The sequence below is a fragment of the Chlorella variabilis genome (genome assembly GCF_000147415.1).
Source record: "Chlorella variabilis unplaced genomic scaffold CHLNCscaffold_29, whole genome shotgun sequence".
Classification (NCBI taxonomy): domain Eukaryota; kingdom Viridiplantae; phylum Chlorophyta; class Trebouxiophyceae; order Chlorellales; family Chlorellaceae; genus Chlorella; species Chlorella variabilis.
This window is the reverse complement of record NW_005435059.1, coordinates 307,421-324,681: the sequence shown is the minus strand read 5'-3', so window position 1 is coordinate 324,681 and position 17,261 is coordinate 307,421. Positions and strand designations below refer to the sequence as shown.

General features: G+C 60.3%; 5 protein-coding genes across 5 annotated transcripts; 3 read left to right on the top strand and 2 right to left on the bottom strand.

Moving 5' to 3' along the window:
- Window positions 1-44: 44 nt before the first annotated feature.
- Window positions 45-2,720, top strand: CHLNCDRAFT_140196 (hypothetical protein; the record flags this gene model as incomplete). The annotated part of the gene is made up of 8 exons (XM_005843549.1): window positions 45-554; window positions 649-908; window positions 1,339-1,506; window positions 1,672-1,864; window positions 1,966-2,065; window positions 2,174-2,269; window positions 2,400-2,518; window positions 2,604-2,720. 8 exons carry the CDS (start codon window positions 45-47, stop codon window positions 2,718-2,720), a joined length of 1,563 nt encoding a protein of 520 aa, XP_005843611.1.
- A 225-nt stretch (window positions 2,721-2,945) lies between these two features.
- On the top strand, window positions 2,946-5,864 carry CHLNCDRAFT_140195 (hypothetical protein; the record flags this gene model as incomplete). The annotated part of the gene is made up of 10 exons (XM_005843548.1): window positions 2,946-3,172; window positions 3,526-3,781; window positions 3,894-3,954; window positions 4,473-4,548; window positions 4,685-4,799; window positions 4,893-4,975; window positions 5,038-5,131; window positions 5,216-5,360; window positions 5,490-5,529; window positions 5,759-5,864. The coding sequence occupies 10 exons, from the start codon at window positions 2,946-2,948 to the stop codon at window positions 5,862-5,864; spliced, it is 1,203 nt and encodes a 400-aa protein (XP_005843610.1).
- Window positions 5,865-6,580: 716 nt separating this feature from the next.
- CHLNCDRAFT_55086 (hypothetical protein) lies at window positions 6,581-9,842 on the bottom strand (the record flags this gene model as incomplete). Its single annotated transcript, XM_005843498.1, has 11 exons — window positions 6,581-7,156; window positions 7,409-7,654; window positions 7,740-7,853; window positions 7,928-8,005; window positions 8,123-8,222; window positions 8,426-8,558; window positions 8,732-8,824; window positions 8,936-9,019; window positions 9,163-9,279; window positions 9,408-9,646; window positions 9,739-9,842. The coding sequence occupies 11 exons, from the start codon at window positions 9,840-9,842 to the stop codon at window positions 6,581-6,583; spliced, it is 1,884 nt and encodes a 627-aa protein (XP_005843560.1).
- A 196-nt stretch (window positions 9,843-10,038) lies between these two features.
- On the top strand, window positions 10,039-11,880 carry CHLNCDRAFT_140193 (hypothetical protein; the record flags this gene model as incomplete). Its single annotated transcript, XM_005843547.1, has 7 exons — window positions 10,039-10,055; window positions 10,251-10,484; window positions 10,609-10,705; window positions 10,830-10,956; window positions 11,126-11,264; window positions 11,399-11,515; window positions 11,778-11,880. 7 exons carry the CDS (start codon window positions 10,039-10,041, stop codon window positions 11,878-11,880), a joined length of 834 nt encoding a protein of 277 aa, XP_005843609.1.
- A 1,152-nt stretch (window positions 11,881-13,032) lies between these two features.
- Window positions 13,033-17,051, bottom strand: CHLNCDRAFT_140192 (hypothetical protein; the record flags this gene model as incomplete). The annotated part of the gene is made up of 11 exons (XM_005843497.1): window positions 13,033-13,137; window positions 13,517-13,595; window positions 13,676-13,851; window positions 13,942-14,144; window positions 14,276-14,419; window positions 14,861-14,914; window positions 15,316-15,849; window positions 16,027-16,179; window positions 16,343-16,452; window positions 16,559-16,815; window positions 17,037-17,051. The coding sequence occupies 11 exons, from the start codon at window positions 17,049-17,051 to the stop codon at window positions 13,033-13,035; spliced, it is 1,830 nt and encodes a 609-aa protein (XP_005843559.1).
- Window positions 17,052-17,261: the final 210 nt, after the last annotated feature.

Here is a 17,261-nt window from a genome sequence, read left to right as displayed (position 1 = left end):
TTTCGTGAAGCTAAGCATCCTATCCCCACCCCAGCGGCTACTCCATGCTGCCGCCGACGCTGGTGGCCGCGCGCAAGCCTGGCGCCCCCCACCGCTGCCCTGGTGCTGCCGGCGGCCGCGTCCTCCGGTACATGGACAGGCTGCTGGTCACCCTGTGCCTGCTGACCTCGGTCGTGCTTCTCTACCGCTGTCTCGTATTTACCGGCGGCCTGCTGCCCTTTGGGCCCGGCAGCAGTGCCGACGGTGTCGACGGCCGCAGTGGCGGCACCACGGTCATCGCTGCCACGGCAACCTCGCAAGGCACGGGCAATTTGGTTACAGAGCTGGTCATCGACCGCTTTGGGCGGACCCGGTCCACTACCGTCACGCAGAATGGGCAGGACATGTCCATCACAGTGCTCGGCAGCGACAGCAGCCTGCGCAGCCGGCGTGCAGCACTGCGGCGAGCGGCGGTCGAGCGACAACCGGTGGTGGGCGCTGCTGCGCTGGATGCTGGCGAGCAGGAGCAGGAGCCCGAGGCATACCCGGGCTTGCCGCGAGACTTTGATGCGCAGGTGGGCGACCTTGTTGCACCTGTTTGTAGCAAAGGGTTCGATGAGACTGGCAGAGCACAGCCTAGGTCCTGGCCCCTACCCTGCTGGGCTGCAGGCCTACCTGATGTACCATCCTGACCTACGCAAGCTGGGCATGAGCACAGCGGACGAGGCAAAGCAGCACTACTTGCAGCAGGGGCGGGCCGAGGGGCGGCCATACAAACGGCTGCGTGTGCTGCTGCGCTACACTGCATGCACGGGGCTGATTAATCAGCACTACAGCCACATCGCAGCCTTCACCCTGGCAGCGGCCCTGGGCGCAGAGCTGGTGCTGCCGCCCGCGGTGTGCCGAGACTCGTTTGCGCACTACTTCAGGTGCGAGTTTGCCGCTTTCTTTGTGCCCATGGCATCAGACAACCGCTGCTCGGGCCAGTATTGTTGCTGGCTTGCTTGCACACAACAGGTACAGACGTTGTATTGCTTGTGTTGGCTTGCTGCAGCATGAACAGAGAAAAGAACGAGGTGCGGTGGTCGCCGGTGCCCCTCGAAAGCCTCCTCGACGTGGATGCTATCATCGACTACTGGCGGCCGCGAGGCATGGTCGTGCATCGGACGCCATCACTGCGGCCCTTCCCAGATCTAACCATGCCAGAGGCTGCATTTCCGCAATACCCGCTGGGGAGCTTGGACCCCAACCTTGTAGTAAGGCAAGTGGGGCATCTCCTGTGTCCTGGAGGCGGTGGTCCAGCAGCAGCTGCTGGCACAGCTAACCGGATCTGTTTCTTCGTGCTTGCCTGCTCTGCAGGATGGAGGGCGTGTATCTTCGGAATTTGGACCTTGCAGACCTGATGGAACGCGCCCGGATGGCGGTGGTGGGTCAGGCCACCAGCATCCTACGGGACGACCCAGCGGCAGACTTGCAGTACGTCGTGTTGGACATGCCGTGCAGCTTCTTCTCCCTGCGATCGCTCAGGTTGGTGAAAGTCATCTGCAACAAAACCGTTGTGGATCAGTCGGCAATGTGGTAGAATTGGCATGCTTTGTGTTCTGAGCGACATGATGGGCAGGCAGGTAGAGAGATTCCTCGTTCTCTGGCTCAACCGCCACCTGGTTGCTTCGCGCCCCCACTGCTCTGCAGCAACTTGCCCGTGGTGACAGAGGTGGCCAAAAGCCTAGTATTTGCTCCGGAGCTGCTTGCCATGGCCGATCGCATTGTCGATGCAATGACAGAAGGGAGCGCCCAGCCCTTCAATGGCCTGCACCTGCGCATCGAAAAGGACGCCCGCGACTGGGCTACCATCATGGGCGGCCAGCAGGCAAGCTGCCTGCGGGTTGATGTTCAATGGCTTGGGGCGGAAGTTGGTGTGGGGCGACAGGCTGTTTGGACGTCACTTCTCACACCGTGCTACACTCTCATCCTGCCACTGTGCAGGTGGTATGGAAGGGCTACATTTCTACCATGCGCAGCGTGGGTTTTAACAGCACGACTCGCATCTACGTGGCATCCGGCATGCTCACCTACGGCGCCTCTGGTGGGCTTCAGGGTGCACGACAGGAGTGCCCATGCTGCACGTTTATTTGCTTCGTGCTTTGGGCAGATCCACATAGCTGCCTTGCCAAGCCATCTGCGCCATGTGCAGTTGAGATGGATCGCACCAAGAACTACCTGATGCACACCGGCGTATGCAGCCGGGTGCACCATAAGGAGCAGTACATCCCACAGAAGGAGCTGGAGGGTGCGTACTGCGATGGCCGCGCCGGTCATTGGCGTGGGTCGGCTTTCGGGTTGGGCAGCGATTTGCCCGACACCCCCTGCAGGCCTGACCTGCATTCATCTGCCCTTGGGCGGTTCTGGCGTTGTTGCAGTGTTGAATAGCGAGCAAAAGGCGCTGCTGGACTTCCTGGTGCTGGCACGGGCGCAGCGCTTTGCCGGCTTTGGCTCCTCCACCTTCTCCTTCTACCTGCGCGAGTATCGAGCGCTTCATGTGCGTGTGCTGGCGCTTTCATGCTGCCTGCTGAATCCACAGTGACGATTCACCACACAATCTGCGATCCATGCTCGTGCTGCAGGGCATCCCACGTTCAACCTCCGCTCTGGTGGACGCCCACGTGATTGGCACTGATAACCTCTTCCACACGGCGGGGACGATTGTCTGGAATGGACAGGCGCTGGAAGGACGAATCTAGCACCAGCTGCATTCCTTGAATTGTATCACAAACCTACATTGCAACATTCACATGAGAAGAAGAAGAAGAAGAAGAAGAAGAAGAAGAAGAAGAAGAAGAAGAGAATACGCGGGACGATGAGTAGCCAATGGTTGAGCGTGCCAACGCGGCGGGGTGCCAGACGTTAGGTGGGACGTTAGGTCGGCTGATTGCCCTGTTTCACCCCTCCTTATCAGATGCGCGTCAATGGCTTACAATCCGGACGGCGCGCTGCATTGGGCCCAGCAGCAGCAGCAGTGGCAGGCCTATGGGCAGCAACAGTTCTCAACGCAGCCAGGCCCGCCCTCGCAGCCTGCTGCCCAGCCCCCGCTGCCGCCCGCTGAGTACACATACTCAGGCTGGTATGGCCAGTGGCCACAGCAGCAGCAGCATGGCGGGTATGCAGGCTACCCGGCTGCGCAGCAGCAGCAACAGTGGGATTGGCAACACGGCCAGGCTCCGGCCTGGCACCATCCAACGTGCGATGGCCCTCTTTCGTCAACATCCAGTTAGCACCCCTCTCCTCCTCAACACGCCTGTGCTCTGTCTGCAGGCATCCAGCAGCATGGCCAGCCACCATGCCGCAGCCTCCGCCGCCGCCGGGCCCGCCGCCGGGGGCCCCGCCACAGCACTGCTCATCCGCAGCTGGCCATATGGCAGCGCCCGCAACTGGCATTGGTGATGGCAGTTTTGTACAGCAGCAGCAACCCCAGCACCAGCGTGCTGCATATAGTGCAATCCCACCCCCGGCGTCACTGGTGCAGCATTCCTCGGCGACGGCGGCCAGTGGCAGGCGCACCTTCACCATCCGTCCGCAGCTGCCCAAGCCCAAGGCCACAGAGAGCGCCAGCTCATTGATGCTAGCATTCAATCAGGCTGCGGCCAAGCTGAACAGCAGCATGGCACCCGCGGCGGCAGCACCAGCATACATGCGCGTGCAGGCGGGCACAGCCAACGCCCCACAGCAGGGAGCAGTGGCGCCACAGCAGTGGCCACCTGCCCTCAAGGCCTATGTGGAGCGGGCTTTCAAAGCCTGCGACTTGGTGAGTGCTGCTGCATGGCCAATGCCGCGCTGCTGCTTCCCTTATGCCACGGCAGTTCGTTCATTCACAACACACCATCCTGGGTATCCTATCTACATTTGTTTCTTTGCAGCGCCAGCGGCCCAAGCTGCAGGACGTGCTGAAAAATGTCATTGGCAGTGCACAGGCATCAGGTGGGCAGCAGGGGCGAGGGAGGTAGCTGTTTCACTAGCAACCTGGCAACTTCTTCTGTACAACACAGCCTGCCAGCCTCTCTTGCAGGTGAACTCTGGACGCGAGCCTGGGAGGCGATGCCGCTGCCAGACCTCACTCAGTGTGCAGTTGACGCTGCAGCAGTGCTTGCCGAGGTGGCAGCCGTAGCGGGCCCGGCTGTTGCAGCCCAAGGGCCTGGACAGGGCTTCCATCCATGGCCCGCTGTCGCTGGCAATGTTGTGGTCCGGCAACAGGACGCGCCGCAGCAACAGAAGCAGGTTGGGCGGCAAACACAGCGGCGGCGGCTGGATTCAGAGGGTGGCCGTCACGGAAGACGCAGCTACCGCAGCATCGGGGACTCCTCTAGCTCTGACTCAGGCATGGCTATCTTTCCGAATGAAAGCTGTGGCTGCCACACTTGCAGTCTCTGCTCTGTGGCATGAAGACATTTCCTGCTGGCAGCGTGCATTGTGTAACCTGCTCACACAAATGCCTGCAGAACACGAGCATTGGTCGTATGTTGAGCGGCAGCGGCGGAAGCGCCGAGCAGGACGCTTTGCAGATGCGCGTGGCAGGTACGGCTGATGCGTCGCCGTAACGCGCATCCACTGGATTGTTTTGCCGGCGTGGCGCTGAGCTGCCTGCGAAAGATTCGCCCATTGCTTCTATTCATGCCCCCATTGCTGACTTGCCCCCATTGCTGACCTGCAGCGGCAAACCTGGTGGCGGCAGTGCATGGAAGCCTGAGGAGCGCCGGCTGCAGCTGCTAGCTATGCTAGAGGAGGGAGAGGACGAGGACGTGGACTGGGATGCGCTGGCCATTAAGGTGCAGACACACATTGAGAGCATGGGAGCAATTCCCCCCAGTGTGGCCGCCCGCTCAATCCAGCCACCATTGCCCTTTCAATCTGGAGTGCAGGGCACCTGCCAGGAGCTGGAGAAGAGTTACTTCCGGCTGACATCTGCGCCTGATCCAGCAACAGTCAGGCAAGGAAAGCGCGTGTGGAAAAGGGAATAACCTGCCTGCTTGTACTCGGGTAATCCTCCGCATTTTGTTCTTGCAGGCCTGAACCGGTGCTGCGACTGGCGCTGGACCGACTCGTCGCGCTGTTACGAACCAAAAAGGTCAACTACTTTTATGCGCTGGATCAGTTCAAGGTAGGTTTGGCCCAGCAGTTGCCTGACGCCAAGTAGCAACTGACCTGCCTTTGGCACTGACATTTCTAAGCTCTGAGACTGCAGGGCATGCGCCAGGATTGCACCGTGCAGCACATCCGCAACGAGTTGGTTGTGCAGGTATACGAGGCGCATGCAAGGGCAGCACTAGAATATGGCGATTCTGCTGAGTTCAATCAGTGCCAAGCGCAGCTACGTGTGCTGTACAATGGTGGGTGTGCATGGATGGTATTGCGACAGCAGGGTGGTCAGGGCGGGGGTGCGAGGCAGGAATGGACACGTGATTGGATTGAGTTTGGACTGTCGGACGGCAAGGTACTCTAATTTGCTTCTGCTGCAGAGGGTGTGCACGGCAGCCGCAGCGAGTTCCTGAGTTACAGGTGTGTAGGGGAAACAACGCGCACGCTGGGCAACTCTTCCCCGGCAAACTCATAGTGTGTGGAGCTGCAGGATTCTGTACCAAGCCATTCATGCAAGGCATGGGGAGATTTTGCAGCTGCTCAACACGTTGAAGAAAGTCAACCAAGAGGTGCGCCGCTATGTCTCGCCGTCCGCACTGTGCTGTCAGCCGGGCTCTCACCGAGTTCTGCCTCGCTCTCCCTTCTGCAGGAGGCAGCGCAACCACGTGTGGCCCATGCACTTGCAGTTCGAGCAGCACTTGCAGCAGCAGACTATCCCCGCTTCTTCTGCCTTTACCACATCGCTCCAGGACTAGGCAGGGCCCTTATGGACATCTACGTGCCCAAGTTGCGCTTTGAAGCCCTTCAAACTATATGCAAGGCTTTCAAGCCTACAGTGCCGCTGCCCTTTCTTGCAGCTGTCCTGGGCTTTGTTGCCACTGCTGCAGCCGGTACTGCAGCACCAGCGACAGCAGGAACTACAGAAGCAGGTAAGTTGGTGGGCAGTCAACCGCGCAAACACACTGGGGCTGCAGCTGGGGCTGGTGAAGGCTCGGCAGTGGCGGGCGGAGATGAACGAGCAGAAAGCGCTAATGAACCACCACCCGGGTGCAAGGAAGCTCGTTTTGAGGGCGAATATGCTGCGCAGGTGGGCCATGACTTTGGTGCCTGTTGCCTTGCGCGGCTTCTCCAAGGTTTTGCCTGCCGGCCGGCTTCCGTTGCCTTTTCTTTCTGGCTTTTATTGTTTTTGTCGAAAATTGCTGCTTTGCAGGTCGACATGGCTGAGGGTTGCAGGGAATGCATTCAGTGGCTGGGACAGTGTGGGGCTGTTGTCCTGAATGCCGAGGCGCCCCAGGAGGCAACACTCGACTGTAAAGCCAGTGCAGGCCACTTGAAGATGCCAAGCCCAGTGGCAAAAGTAGCTCATGACGACATGAATCTCACTGTTGACGACTTTTTGAAAGGCGCGATGGCATCATGAGCTTTGCAGGGCACTCATCGTTCATCTTCCATGCTGGCACATGTAACACATTCAGACAGTCATTTTGACAGGAATTGTGGCACAATACACCTGCTGAGGCGCCCCGTGTGCCTGCCTGCCTCGCTTCTTGCTCTTGCTGCCTCCACCGCTTCCTAGCAGCTGTGCTGCCCACTCCTCCAAGCTCCCCGGCACCAGTGCCTTGAGCTCCTGAGTGGCCGCCTGCTTCACCTCCTCGTCCCCGCACTGCAGCAGTGCTGCCAATACCTTGGCAGCATGCGTGTCCACCCAGTCATGGCAGCGCCCCTGCAGTGCGCCGTGCCACAGCTTGCTGGCAAAGGATGCTGCAGCTGCGCCGCTGGCATCTGTGGCGCTGGACGCCAGCACCAGCCGCCGCAACGCCCTGCTCCCGAAAAAGTGCGTCAGGGCTGGATCTTGCAGCTGTGCCAGCATGCCCTCCTCCTTGCTGCCCTCGGCGGCATCAGCACTGCTGCCCACCACTGCTGCAACCAGCGCGTCGTGCGCTGTACCCAGCAAGCCCGCCTCTCCCAGACACTCCTCCAGCAGGCCGCCTTCTCCGCCCCGGCATATCTCCACGAGGATGTCACTGCCATGCTGGGAGCGCATGAGCTGCGGTGCGTGCTCAGTGCACAGTTTTATAAGCGCTGTCGCCAGGCTGCTGCTGCCACCACTGGCCAGTAACTCTCGCCTCCGCACGTCCGGATGCTTCTTGCTGACACCTAGAGGTCCAGATGGGAGTCTGGCACTGCTGGATTCCAGCTGCAGGCAGTTGCCGCAAGCATGCTATTGCCTCAGACGACAGCAGGTGATACTGCTTTGGAAAGGCGCAGCCGACAGACGAGCAGCACCACATCAACCCACCTCCTTGTCAGAGTCTGCTGCGAGTGCTGGCTCTGCTGCATCCTCGCGCTGCAGCTGCTGCAATGGGGGCTGCGCTGCGCTTTGGTGCGTCTGTTGGCGCTGCATGGCTTCTGCCGAGTACTCCTTTGCCGGTGGGCGGCTGATGGCAAGAAGTTGTGGCGGCAGATAGCGGCCGCAGTAGGGGTGCAGCAGCTGCATGAGCACGCGGTAGCCGTACTTGTGTTCAACCAGCTCAGCCAGGTCGCTCTGCACAAAAGGCAATGGATAGCATAGGACGGGGACGAATACGATGTCACAAATTCCATCCGTGGCCTCCAGGGCTCCCACCCACCTGCAACTCGGACGCCACCACCTTCCGCAACAGAGTTGTGTCGTCTACCACGCTCAGAGCAGTGGTGAGTGCAAGGTGGCCCCATTCATCGCGAGCCATGGCAACCACGTGACCCTGCAAACCAAACCCAGGCCTCAGGTTGTCAATTGATTACCCTTGCCTGCCTCCCGCTGCATGTGCATGCGCACCTTCATGCTCTTGAGCGCCTTCTTCCTGTCCTTGGCTGTCCCATATGCCAGCGTCATGCATGCAACCTTGGCGCCCTCCTGCAGGTGGTGGCATGACGTCCACAGAAAGGGCCTGAAGTTCCAGCAAGCACGCTATTAATTTGCTAAGACCACAGCTTGCCACATGTGCCCTTGGACAACCCGCCAGGCATTCACCTTGGTGTGCACCATGTGCAGCAGGGGGTCGCCTGACAGATTCTCTGCGGCATCGGCCACAACCGAGGCAGGAGAGAATTCCATGAACTCGCTGAGCAGCCTGTAGGGCAGGGGAGAGCGCCAGAGCCACTTTGAGAGATGCGTGGGCTTATAAAGAACAACGGGGTGTGGGGGCTATCTCCTTGTAGGAGATTCATTGCATGCAAAGGACCCCCTAGATAAAACCAGGATGCGACAGCTGTGGGCAGCAGCAAGCCAGCTGCTGCCCATAGCCACCATAGGTGGCGGTGGTGGGGAGGGTACCTGTGCACCAGGGGACAGTCCACTAGGCCCTTCTCCATGATGGGGATTAGGTGCTTGCTCATGTGCTGAATGATGGAGCGCTGCTTGGCAGCATCCACGAGTGCCATAAGATCGGCGAGGCGGCCAGGTGCGCCTGCAGGCAGAGGGGCTTGTTTACAAGTGATGGGCGATGGCATAAGCAGCCACAAACATCCCAGCTCTCAACCACAAATCAGGCTCGACAACCCCACAGTGAGACGGATGCTCTTCTGGAGAAGGTGCCATGGGTGGCATATTGCTGCCCCAATCCAGCACAAGTGCACGCACCCTGGGTGTTGTTCAGCGTGCCACCTTCAAGGACCACATACTCCTTGCCGTAGAACTCTGCCGCCATCAGATTACGTTGCTTGGCATCGGCCACTGCACATCATACCAAAGGTTGAGCAGCATTGCAGCAGGGGGGCTAATAAACTATGCCTTTTCACATGCACAGGCCATCGAAGTGCCAAGCCCTGCTGCAGCGGCAGCCACCTGCATAGAGATCGTCCACGACATGGCAGCCGGCCGGGTGCCGTAGCAGCTCGCCCAGGTGCCCCCTGAAGACCTTGAGTATGCCTGCCCAGCAGCAAGACCGCACTTCGGGAGAATCAGGACTGTGCAGAGAAGGCATGCAACCTGCCGCCGATGTCCATCCAACAAATACATCACACAGGATGAACAGACATTCGTGCCTTCTGAAAGCAGCTTGCTGCCCGCACCCGGCAGCTGCTCTCTGGGCGCCAGGCTGACCAGCTTGCTGACCACAAAGTGGCCATACGGGCTCTTGCTGAGGTCCAACAGCTTGGGTCCCAGCTCCTTCAAGATGGCAGCCCGCTCTGCGATAGTGTTGACCAGGCGGGTGGGGCTGGATCAAGTGCGCGGACGGGCCGCCAAACGGATGGCCCAGTAGCGGGGGTGGGCCGGGTGCCATATGCAGGACTGGCATGCCGGAGCCACAACCCACCTGCGCGGCTGCCATATTTGGCACACGTCTGGATGATGCGCGAGGCGCTGTGCGAGCCGGCCAGCTCTGCTAGTCTGCCCTCCACCTTTTGCAGGATCGCAGACACCAGCTTGGCCCTCTTTTCGACGCTTGTGTCGTGCCTTCTTGCTTCCTCCCACAGTGCCGTGATTTCTTGGATGAGGGTGAAATTCTTGTTGCGGCGCGCCTTGCGCGCGCGGTCAAGCTCCTTGCGCTCCTTGCTGCGGGTGGGGCAGCCAGCGGCGGCAGTCAGCGCGGGGTGGGCGCTGGTGGCGGCAGGTGCCGGCGGCAGTCCTCGCCCACCGCGGCTCACCGATTTAGCGTCCTTAGCAGCTTGGCGTGTGCTGGGCCTTGGCTCCCGCTGCTGCCGGGTCCCGTGGGGGCGCCAGCTTTCTGCTCGTTGCTCTGCCTGGCCATGCCCTCGAGTGCTGGGTGAAAGACTGCATGCATGCATGCATGCAGAGAACTGCATGCATGCAGAGAAGAGGATCTCCGCGGGGCGGTACAGTCGAAGCCTTCGCGACCAATTCAACCAGCTGACCTACCATCGCAGACGATCGCTTCATTCAAAGGTCACCTACCTGCGCTGAATCGACTGGCCCAGTCTGGCGAGATGGCTGGGCGGGATAGGTGAGTGCGCTCGCGTTTCCTGGTGGTGCCCTTGGCACGCTGGGGCCATAACGGGCTGCATCACAGGGCCAGATGCTGAGGATGAGCGCGCATGTGTGAGCCAACTTTGTTCAGGGGCTTCGTCGGCAGCAGGATCTCAGAGAAGAAGCGACTGCAAGAGGCAGTGTCGGGACACCGCACCGGTCTGCCGGACAGGCTCTTGAGGCTCTTTGCGGCGCGCCCCCCGCTGCCGCCACACCGCGCGCCGCCCAAGAAGCCCCCCAAGCTGCCGTACACCGGCATCGCGCAGTATGTGTCGCATTTTGTGGAGCGGGGGGACCCGGAATATGAGCCGCCACCGCCAGAGACGCAGCCGCCACCGCCCCGCATCTTTCGCAACCCCGAGATGCCGACGCAGGCGCGGGTGGACATCGAGAGCAAAGTGGAGAAGTGAGCACGCTGTTGGCGCACTCAGGGGCGAACGTGCTGACGCTCTTTGTCCTGCTTCCCTGTCTGGCGATCTGCTCGTGTTCGGCATCCACCTAATCCGCTCCCCCCCGCCCACCCTGCGCAGGGACATCCGGGTACGGCAAGAACGGCAGCAGAGGGCGGCACGACAGCGGGAGGAGAACCTGAAGAGCTGGGATCCCAGCAAAGACCCCAATGTGGAGGTGGGCAGCCGACTACACATGCTGCCATGCCGTACTATGGCAGCACAACACTGGGCCCTTGCAGCTGTGCCTGGCCCGCGTCGGTTGCCTGCTCTCACCTGCATGCCGGCTGCATCTGCCGCAGGGAGACCCCTTCAAGACGCTCTTTGTGTCACGTCTGTCATATGACGTGACAGAACGCAAGCTGAAGCGCGAGTTTGAGGAGTACGGGCCCATCAAGCGCATCCGCCTGGTGCACAACAAGAACTCGGGTGCGCTTGGTGTGCAAAGGGGCACCAGAGGGGGGGAGGCACGGGATCGGGCACCGTACAAGCAGGCGAAGGCTTGGGATTGCAGAGGTAACATGCTGACGTGGAGGTGGCGTACATTCTTGCACACATCACACTCAACTGTCGCCGTTCTTGTCCCACTCTGCTGCAGGCAAGCCGCGCGGCTACGCCTTCATCGAATACGAGCACAAGAACGACATGAAGCAGGCGTACAAGATGGCCGATGGACGCAAAATTGAGGACAGGCGTGTGCTGGTGGATGTAGAGCGCGGCCGCACCGTACCACACTGGTATGCTTGGCCTGCCTTGCTGGTTTGTCCTGCGACGTGTTGTCAAGTATCAAGTGCGAGTGTGGGGTTACTGTTCCAGTTGATCACGCATACATCTACCCTTCCTGCCGCCCTCTGCCGTGTGCAACCTGTAGGCGGCCGCGCCGGTTTGGTGGCGGTAAGGGCAGTGAGTCGCGCATGGTGTCTCGACCGCCAAAGGACCTGAAGCGACAGTTTGTGGCCCGCCTGGTGGAGCGAGCCATGGCGGAGAAGTGAGTGGTTGTGGTGCTTCTCATCATGATTGCTGCTTAGTAAGTACTTACTAACCTTCAAGCTGTGCCTTGACACAGGGAGCGACTCACGACTCGAGCAGTGTTGGAGAGGGAGGAACGAGAGCAGGAGCCGCGGCATACAGAGCGCAGCAGGGACACCCGGCGTGATCACGATCGGAGCAGGTGCGTGACTGGCTGCTGGGTTGTTTTAAGTGCATGAAAACAGGCAGCCATGATGACGCCTTGGTGAACTTCCTTACAGGGAGCGGCGGTCAGACACTGGAGACAGGCGGAAGCGAGAGCGGGACGATTATGGAACGTACGACCGACAGCGAGACTCCAAGCGGCGAGAGCGGGACCTTTGAAGGTGACGAGATGAAGGCGGCGCGTGCACAGCAAGCCACGAACGCGCAGCCCGCCATGGAGTGCTGGTTGCTCTGCCAAAGACCCCCCCTTCATTGGGTGTTGTTGTTATGATTTGACTGGAATGAAGAAGTGGGGGCAGGCGCTATGCATTTGCTTGAAATGAAAGGAATCGATGGGAATCAGAGCTATAGTACACCGGAAACGTCAGGGCAACAGGAAACACCTTGGGTTTCATCAAACGGCGGCTGGGGCCCTATGCTGCGGTGGTTCTGCGGCCGGGCTGCCAGCATGCGCTGCAGATGAGCTTGCCAAGGTATTCTCTGTGCCGGGGCTGGGCCACTCGCCCATCGAGCTGCCGCCCATTAAGCTGGCGCTGGCACTGCTGGTGCCGATGTGCTGGTCCGCCAGCAATTGCAGCTGAGCCTGACGGGCCAGCACCATGTCGAGCTTGGCCTTGAGCTCCGTATTAATGTCCTGCAGCCGCAGCATCTGTTCCTGCTGCGCCAGATTTAACTGAGCGCCAGCTGCTGTGTGCCGTGACACGGAAAGCTGAGCCTCAACCAGCTTCAGTGCGTTCAGGACCCTGCCACTGCTGCCCACCCCAGCCTGGGCGGCGTGTTGACTGTGCGCCTTCAGGGAAGGCGCTGCCGACAGGACAGACGGCGCCGCGACAGGGGGTCTGCCAGGCAGACGGTCGATGCCTATGCCCTTCTGAAGCTGGCTACGCAGATCAGCAATTTCCTGGCGCAGGGAGGCCACTACTGCAGCACGCGGCTGCGGCTTGCCAGGCTCAAACAAATGCGCCAGCTCTGTCTCCTTTGCCGCAACCAAAGACGTGAGCTGCTCGTGGGCGGTGGCGGTGGCGGTGACGGGGCGGCGAATTGGGTGCGCTCGGGCCGCAGGCCTTGATTGCAGGGCTCCGCATCCTGCAACCGGCCCTCAAGCTGGGTGAGGGACACGAAAAGGGACGGGAGATACAAGAAGGCAACCTGCTTCGACGACGATTCCTCACCCCTGGGCCTGCACTGGGTCAGCTTCGACACGCGACCGTGGCCCAGCGAAGCCATGTGCGTTGCCGGGCGGCGTAGGAAGCAGGCTTATGCTGCTGTCTACCACCAGGCTGGGGGGACACTCTGGCTGGCAAACCTGAATTACAACAGCTTTTCCCACACAAACGCGAATTTTAAGTTGGAGCGCGGCATGTCAGCCTCCATGAACTTCGCCCGCATGGACAGCGCCCCGCAGCCCAGCAGTTGCTGCGGGCAGCGTGCGCAGCAACGCACGCATGGGCCGCTGCCGCCGCTGCAGAGGATCAGCCAAGTCCTGGGGTGCCTGCTGCTGCGCATCTGCCGCCTGCTGCTGCGCATCGATACGCTCCTCCTCCAACACATTCATTGCCGCCAGGATGTAGTCGCCGAGGAATGTTGACCTCAGTAACCTATCGCACCTCGCAAAATGGCGGTGGGTGTAGGGCTGCAGGCTCTCTAGCAATCCATACAGTCCAGGCACTGCCAGAATCTCCTGCCAGGAAGCAAGGACCATGCCAATCAGCATGACAGGCGTACCAGGCCAATCAGCATGCCGCAAGATGTGCAGGAGAGAGCGAACACAGGTCAAACGGCACCAAACACCCACCTCTGGACGCCGGGTGTGCAGCACCGCCTGCAGCATGGCCTGCGCCGCGTGGCAGTTCTTGGCGTTTGCATTCCACTCCCTGCGGGCAGGGCAAAAGCCATCAACATCCGCCTCCAAACATTGACAGAGAGGCATCAAACCAATGCTAAAACAACTGACCTGCAGTACTCCAGGCAAGGCTGCACATCGTCAACGCGCATAGCCGCTGCCAGTGACTCCAGTGCGCGGCTGCCATCGTGCTGCCCCCGCTCTAGCACCTGTCGCACAACTGCCAGCAGGCGGCCTGGGTGCCGCATCTCAAAAGCCAGCGTCACTGCCTTGGCATGGTCCGCATCCTGCATGAGAGGTGAAGGGTGTTGAGCGGGCACAACTCGACAGTTGATGCCCACCAGCCAGTGGCTACTGGACCAGAAACCAGCTCACACCTTGAGCGCATTGGCTAGGTCCTGGTCCTTGAGCACGGCATGCTCTGCCAGTGCTGCTGCCTCGTCAGCATCCCCCGTGGTGCAGTCCTCCCAGAGGGCAATGGCGCCATCGCCTCCACCAGAGGCAAAGACGCTGCCGCTGGGGCTGCCGAGTGCCATCGCCCAGACCTTGTCCTCGTGCGCATCAAAGGTGTTGATGCACTCTGCACGCACGGGCACAGTCAAGTTTAGGCCAAACCGCACACGAAGTTCTACAAGAGGCGTACACCCTGCCAGTCGGTACAAGAAGGGCCAGGCCCTGCTTGGCCAGTCGGCACATCTTGTGCACAGGAACTGGCATCCGTGCATCGCAGCTTGCGCAGCAGCGCCTTGCCAGACAGGCGCACGCTCCACAGCTTGATCAGGCCGTCGGCTCCTGCTGACAGCATCTGGGTCCCCGCCGATAAGAAGTCCACGCGCAGCACAGAGGCCAGGTGGCCTTCAAAGGCACGCAGACAGGTGCCATCCGCAAGACTCCACAACCGCGCGGTCTTGTCGCCTGCAATGCATGTCCAACATGGCACTGATATTGGAGGGGCACAAAGGTGTGGCCCAACAACCAGGCAATTGTCAAGTGCAAAGCAGCTGCAAAGGCTCCAAACAGTAGGGTTCAAGTACCAGATGAGATGATCATGAGTCATCGTCGTGCTGCGCGCTCACCAGAGGCCGTGGCAACAGCTTGATCCACTGGGGAAAATGCAACCGACCATATGCCACGCCTGTGGCCTTTCAAGGTCAGCGACAGCACGAGATTGGGCAGCTTCCAGACCTTTGCAGTGCGATCCTGACTGCCTGTGCATATCACTGCAACAGACACAAAGTGGCAGGCGAGTTGATAATACAAGCATTGGTTTAAACAGCAGCAGAGGCTCCATTGCACCTGAGTTGTTGGGTGCTACTGCCACGGCATTGATGTCCTTGTCGTGCGCAGCCACTGCAGCAGTGACACGCAGCTGGGCGGGCGCCTCTGCATCCAGCGCTACGCTACTTGTGTCCCAAACCTGGATAGGTAATGGGAGTGAGGTTGTGAGACAGCAGAGCACGCGACAAGCAAAGCAGTAGGGCTGCATCACCATGCTCCAGCGCCCATCAAGCCGAAGCGCGTGGTCACCTTCAGCAGTTTGTCGGTGCCACCTGTCGCTACGAAGCCACCGCCACGCCGAGCAAATGCCACGCAACTGACTGCAGACACATGGCCTGCGCCCACACCAATGCAGCGTGCTGCCGGCAGGCTCCAGAGGCGTACGGTAGCATCCTTCCCTGCGGAGGCTAGCATGGCCGCAGCACTGGATAGCTGCAACACATCCAATGCTAGCACCGTGCTGGTGTGCCCACTCATTGTCGCAGTGCAGTGCATGGTGGACGAATCAAAAATCCGAATCTGGTCGCTGTTGGTCGCCACCGCCAGGTGGCTGGGCAGGGCAGGCCTTGCTGCATGCTGCTGGTCAGGCTTGCCGCCGGCATCTTCACTGCTGCGGGTTGTCGCTGTGCTGCTGCCGGTGCCGAGGCTGACGAACCGCATGTCGGTGATTTCATCATTGTTGCCGATGAGCTGGTGAGCGACCGCCAGGTTGTCACCAGCTGGCCGGTTGAAGAGCAGGCGGCCGTCTTGTGTGGCGGTCAGCAGCCCACCAGCACTGGCAAGCAAGGCCAGCTCCACAATACCGCCAGCCGCGCTGGAGGCAGCCGCTGCGCTGGATGGCTGCTCGTACACGCACTTGCCCGTGTCGGAGCGCCACAGCTTGACAACACCCTTCTCGCCGCCCGTCGCAAAGGCCACTAGCTGACTTTTTGCTGCCTTGCCGCCCGCTTCTCCTGGTTGATTGGGCACCCCAGGGAAGGCCATGCTGGGTGGCAGATATGCTACACCTGCAGTGCAGGCATTTGTGTAGTAAGCAAGTAAATCAGCACTGCTACAAAACGGTTTACAACCTGGTTTATAGGAAGAAAGGAAGGTAAGAAAACCTCTACAGCAAGCATGAAAGGTGTGCTGGCTATGCCTGGCCCCATGCGGACCCGCATGCCAGCCCCCAAGACTGTACTCACCCTCCACAGCTTCATACACTGGCACAGTCGCCAGCTTGGTGTGGTTGCGCAGGTTCCACACAATCACAATGCTGTCACGGCCGCCGGACAGCAGCGTCCAACCATCAGGCGAGAGGCTGAGCGACGTGACTGCCGAGAAGTGGCCCTTCAGCACTGCAGCCAATAACAAGGTGGAATGAACGGCCTGCCGGAAGACGTTGGTAAGTTTTTGACATCCACCAACCCAAGCATGCATTTGCCTCGGCAGCAGCGGTCGCAATCAATGCAGTCGATGAAAACGAAACACGTAGAAAAGGAGTCAGTTGCCGGCTCCTACCTGCTGCGCACGATTTTGTCACCAAGTCCCACACCCGAATTCCAGCGTCGTCGCTAGCAGTGACCAGCATCAGCTGCTTGGGGTGGAAGAGCACTCGCAGCACCACACCGCTGCACAAAAATGTTGGCATGCAGGCAGGCATGCTGAGAGGGACGAGCAGAGGCTGCAGACATTCTTGGCTCCCTGTGTTGACAAGCTGAGGCGGTCGTCGCTCACCTGTGGCCAGCAAATGAGTGAGTGCAGAATCCGCCGTCCACATCCCACACCCGAACCGTCCTATCGGCGCTGCCAGTGGCCAGCAGAGTGCTGGACGCATCCAGCGCCATGTCTGCAATGGGGGCCGCATGGCCCTTGTAGCTGCGCACCGCCCGTCCGCTCTCCAGCGACCAACAGCGCAGTTGCAGGCTGCGAGATGCGGCAAACAGCAACCGACCGTCAGGGCTGAGCGCCACCGCCGTGACCGGCTCCGAATCCTGCAGCAGGTTTGCGGGGTGGCGTTGCGGTGAGGCGGTGGGCGGCGGGCCGTGGCGGGGCGGCATGCATGTGAGCTTACGCCAGGAAACGTCTTCAAAACGGCGCCCGTGGCAGTTTCCACCTCTTTAACGGCGTCCCCACAAGCTGTGTACAGTAGCATGCCATCGCTAGGCGCAGCCAGCGGTCCCCCGGTATAGAACGCTTCCAAGCGCCGCTGCACCCTGAAGTTCTTCATGTTTGCAGAAGAAGACTAATTGAGAGGAATCCCGAGAGAGAGATCTAGGGCCAAGTACGCCACGCAGTACAACGGCGGCGGCGCGGCGCAATCATGGGCACATGGACCAATATGTTCATGATTCTTGCTTCTGCCACATTGTCGACATCAAGTATGGCACACCAACAACAAACACAGTTGAGGCACCTCCTCGCGCCCGGCCTTCATCGG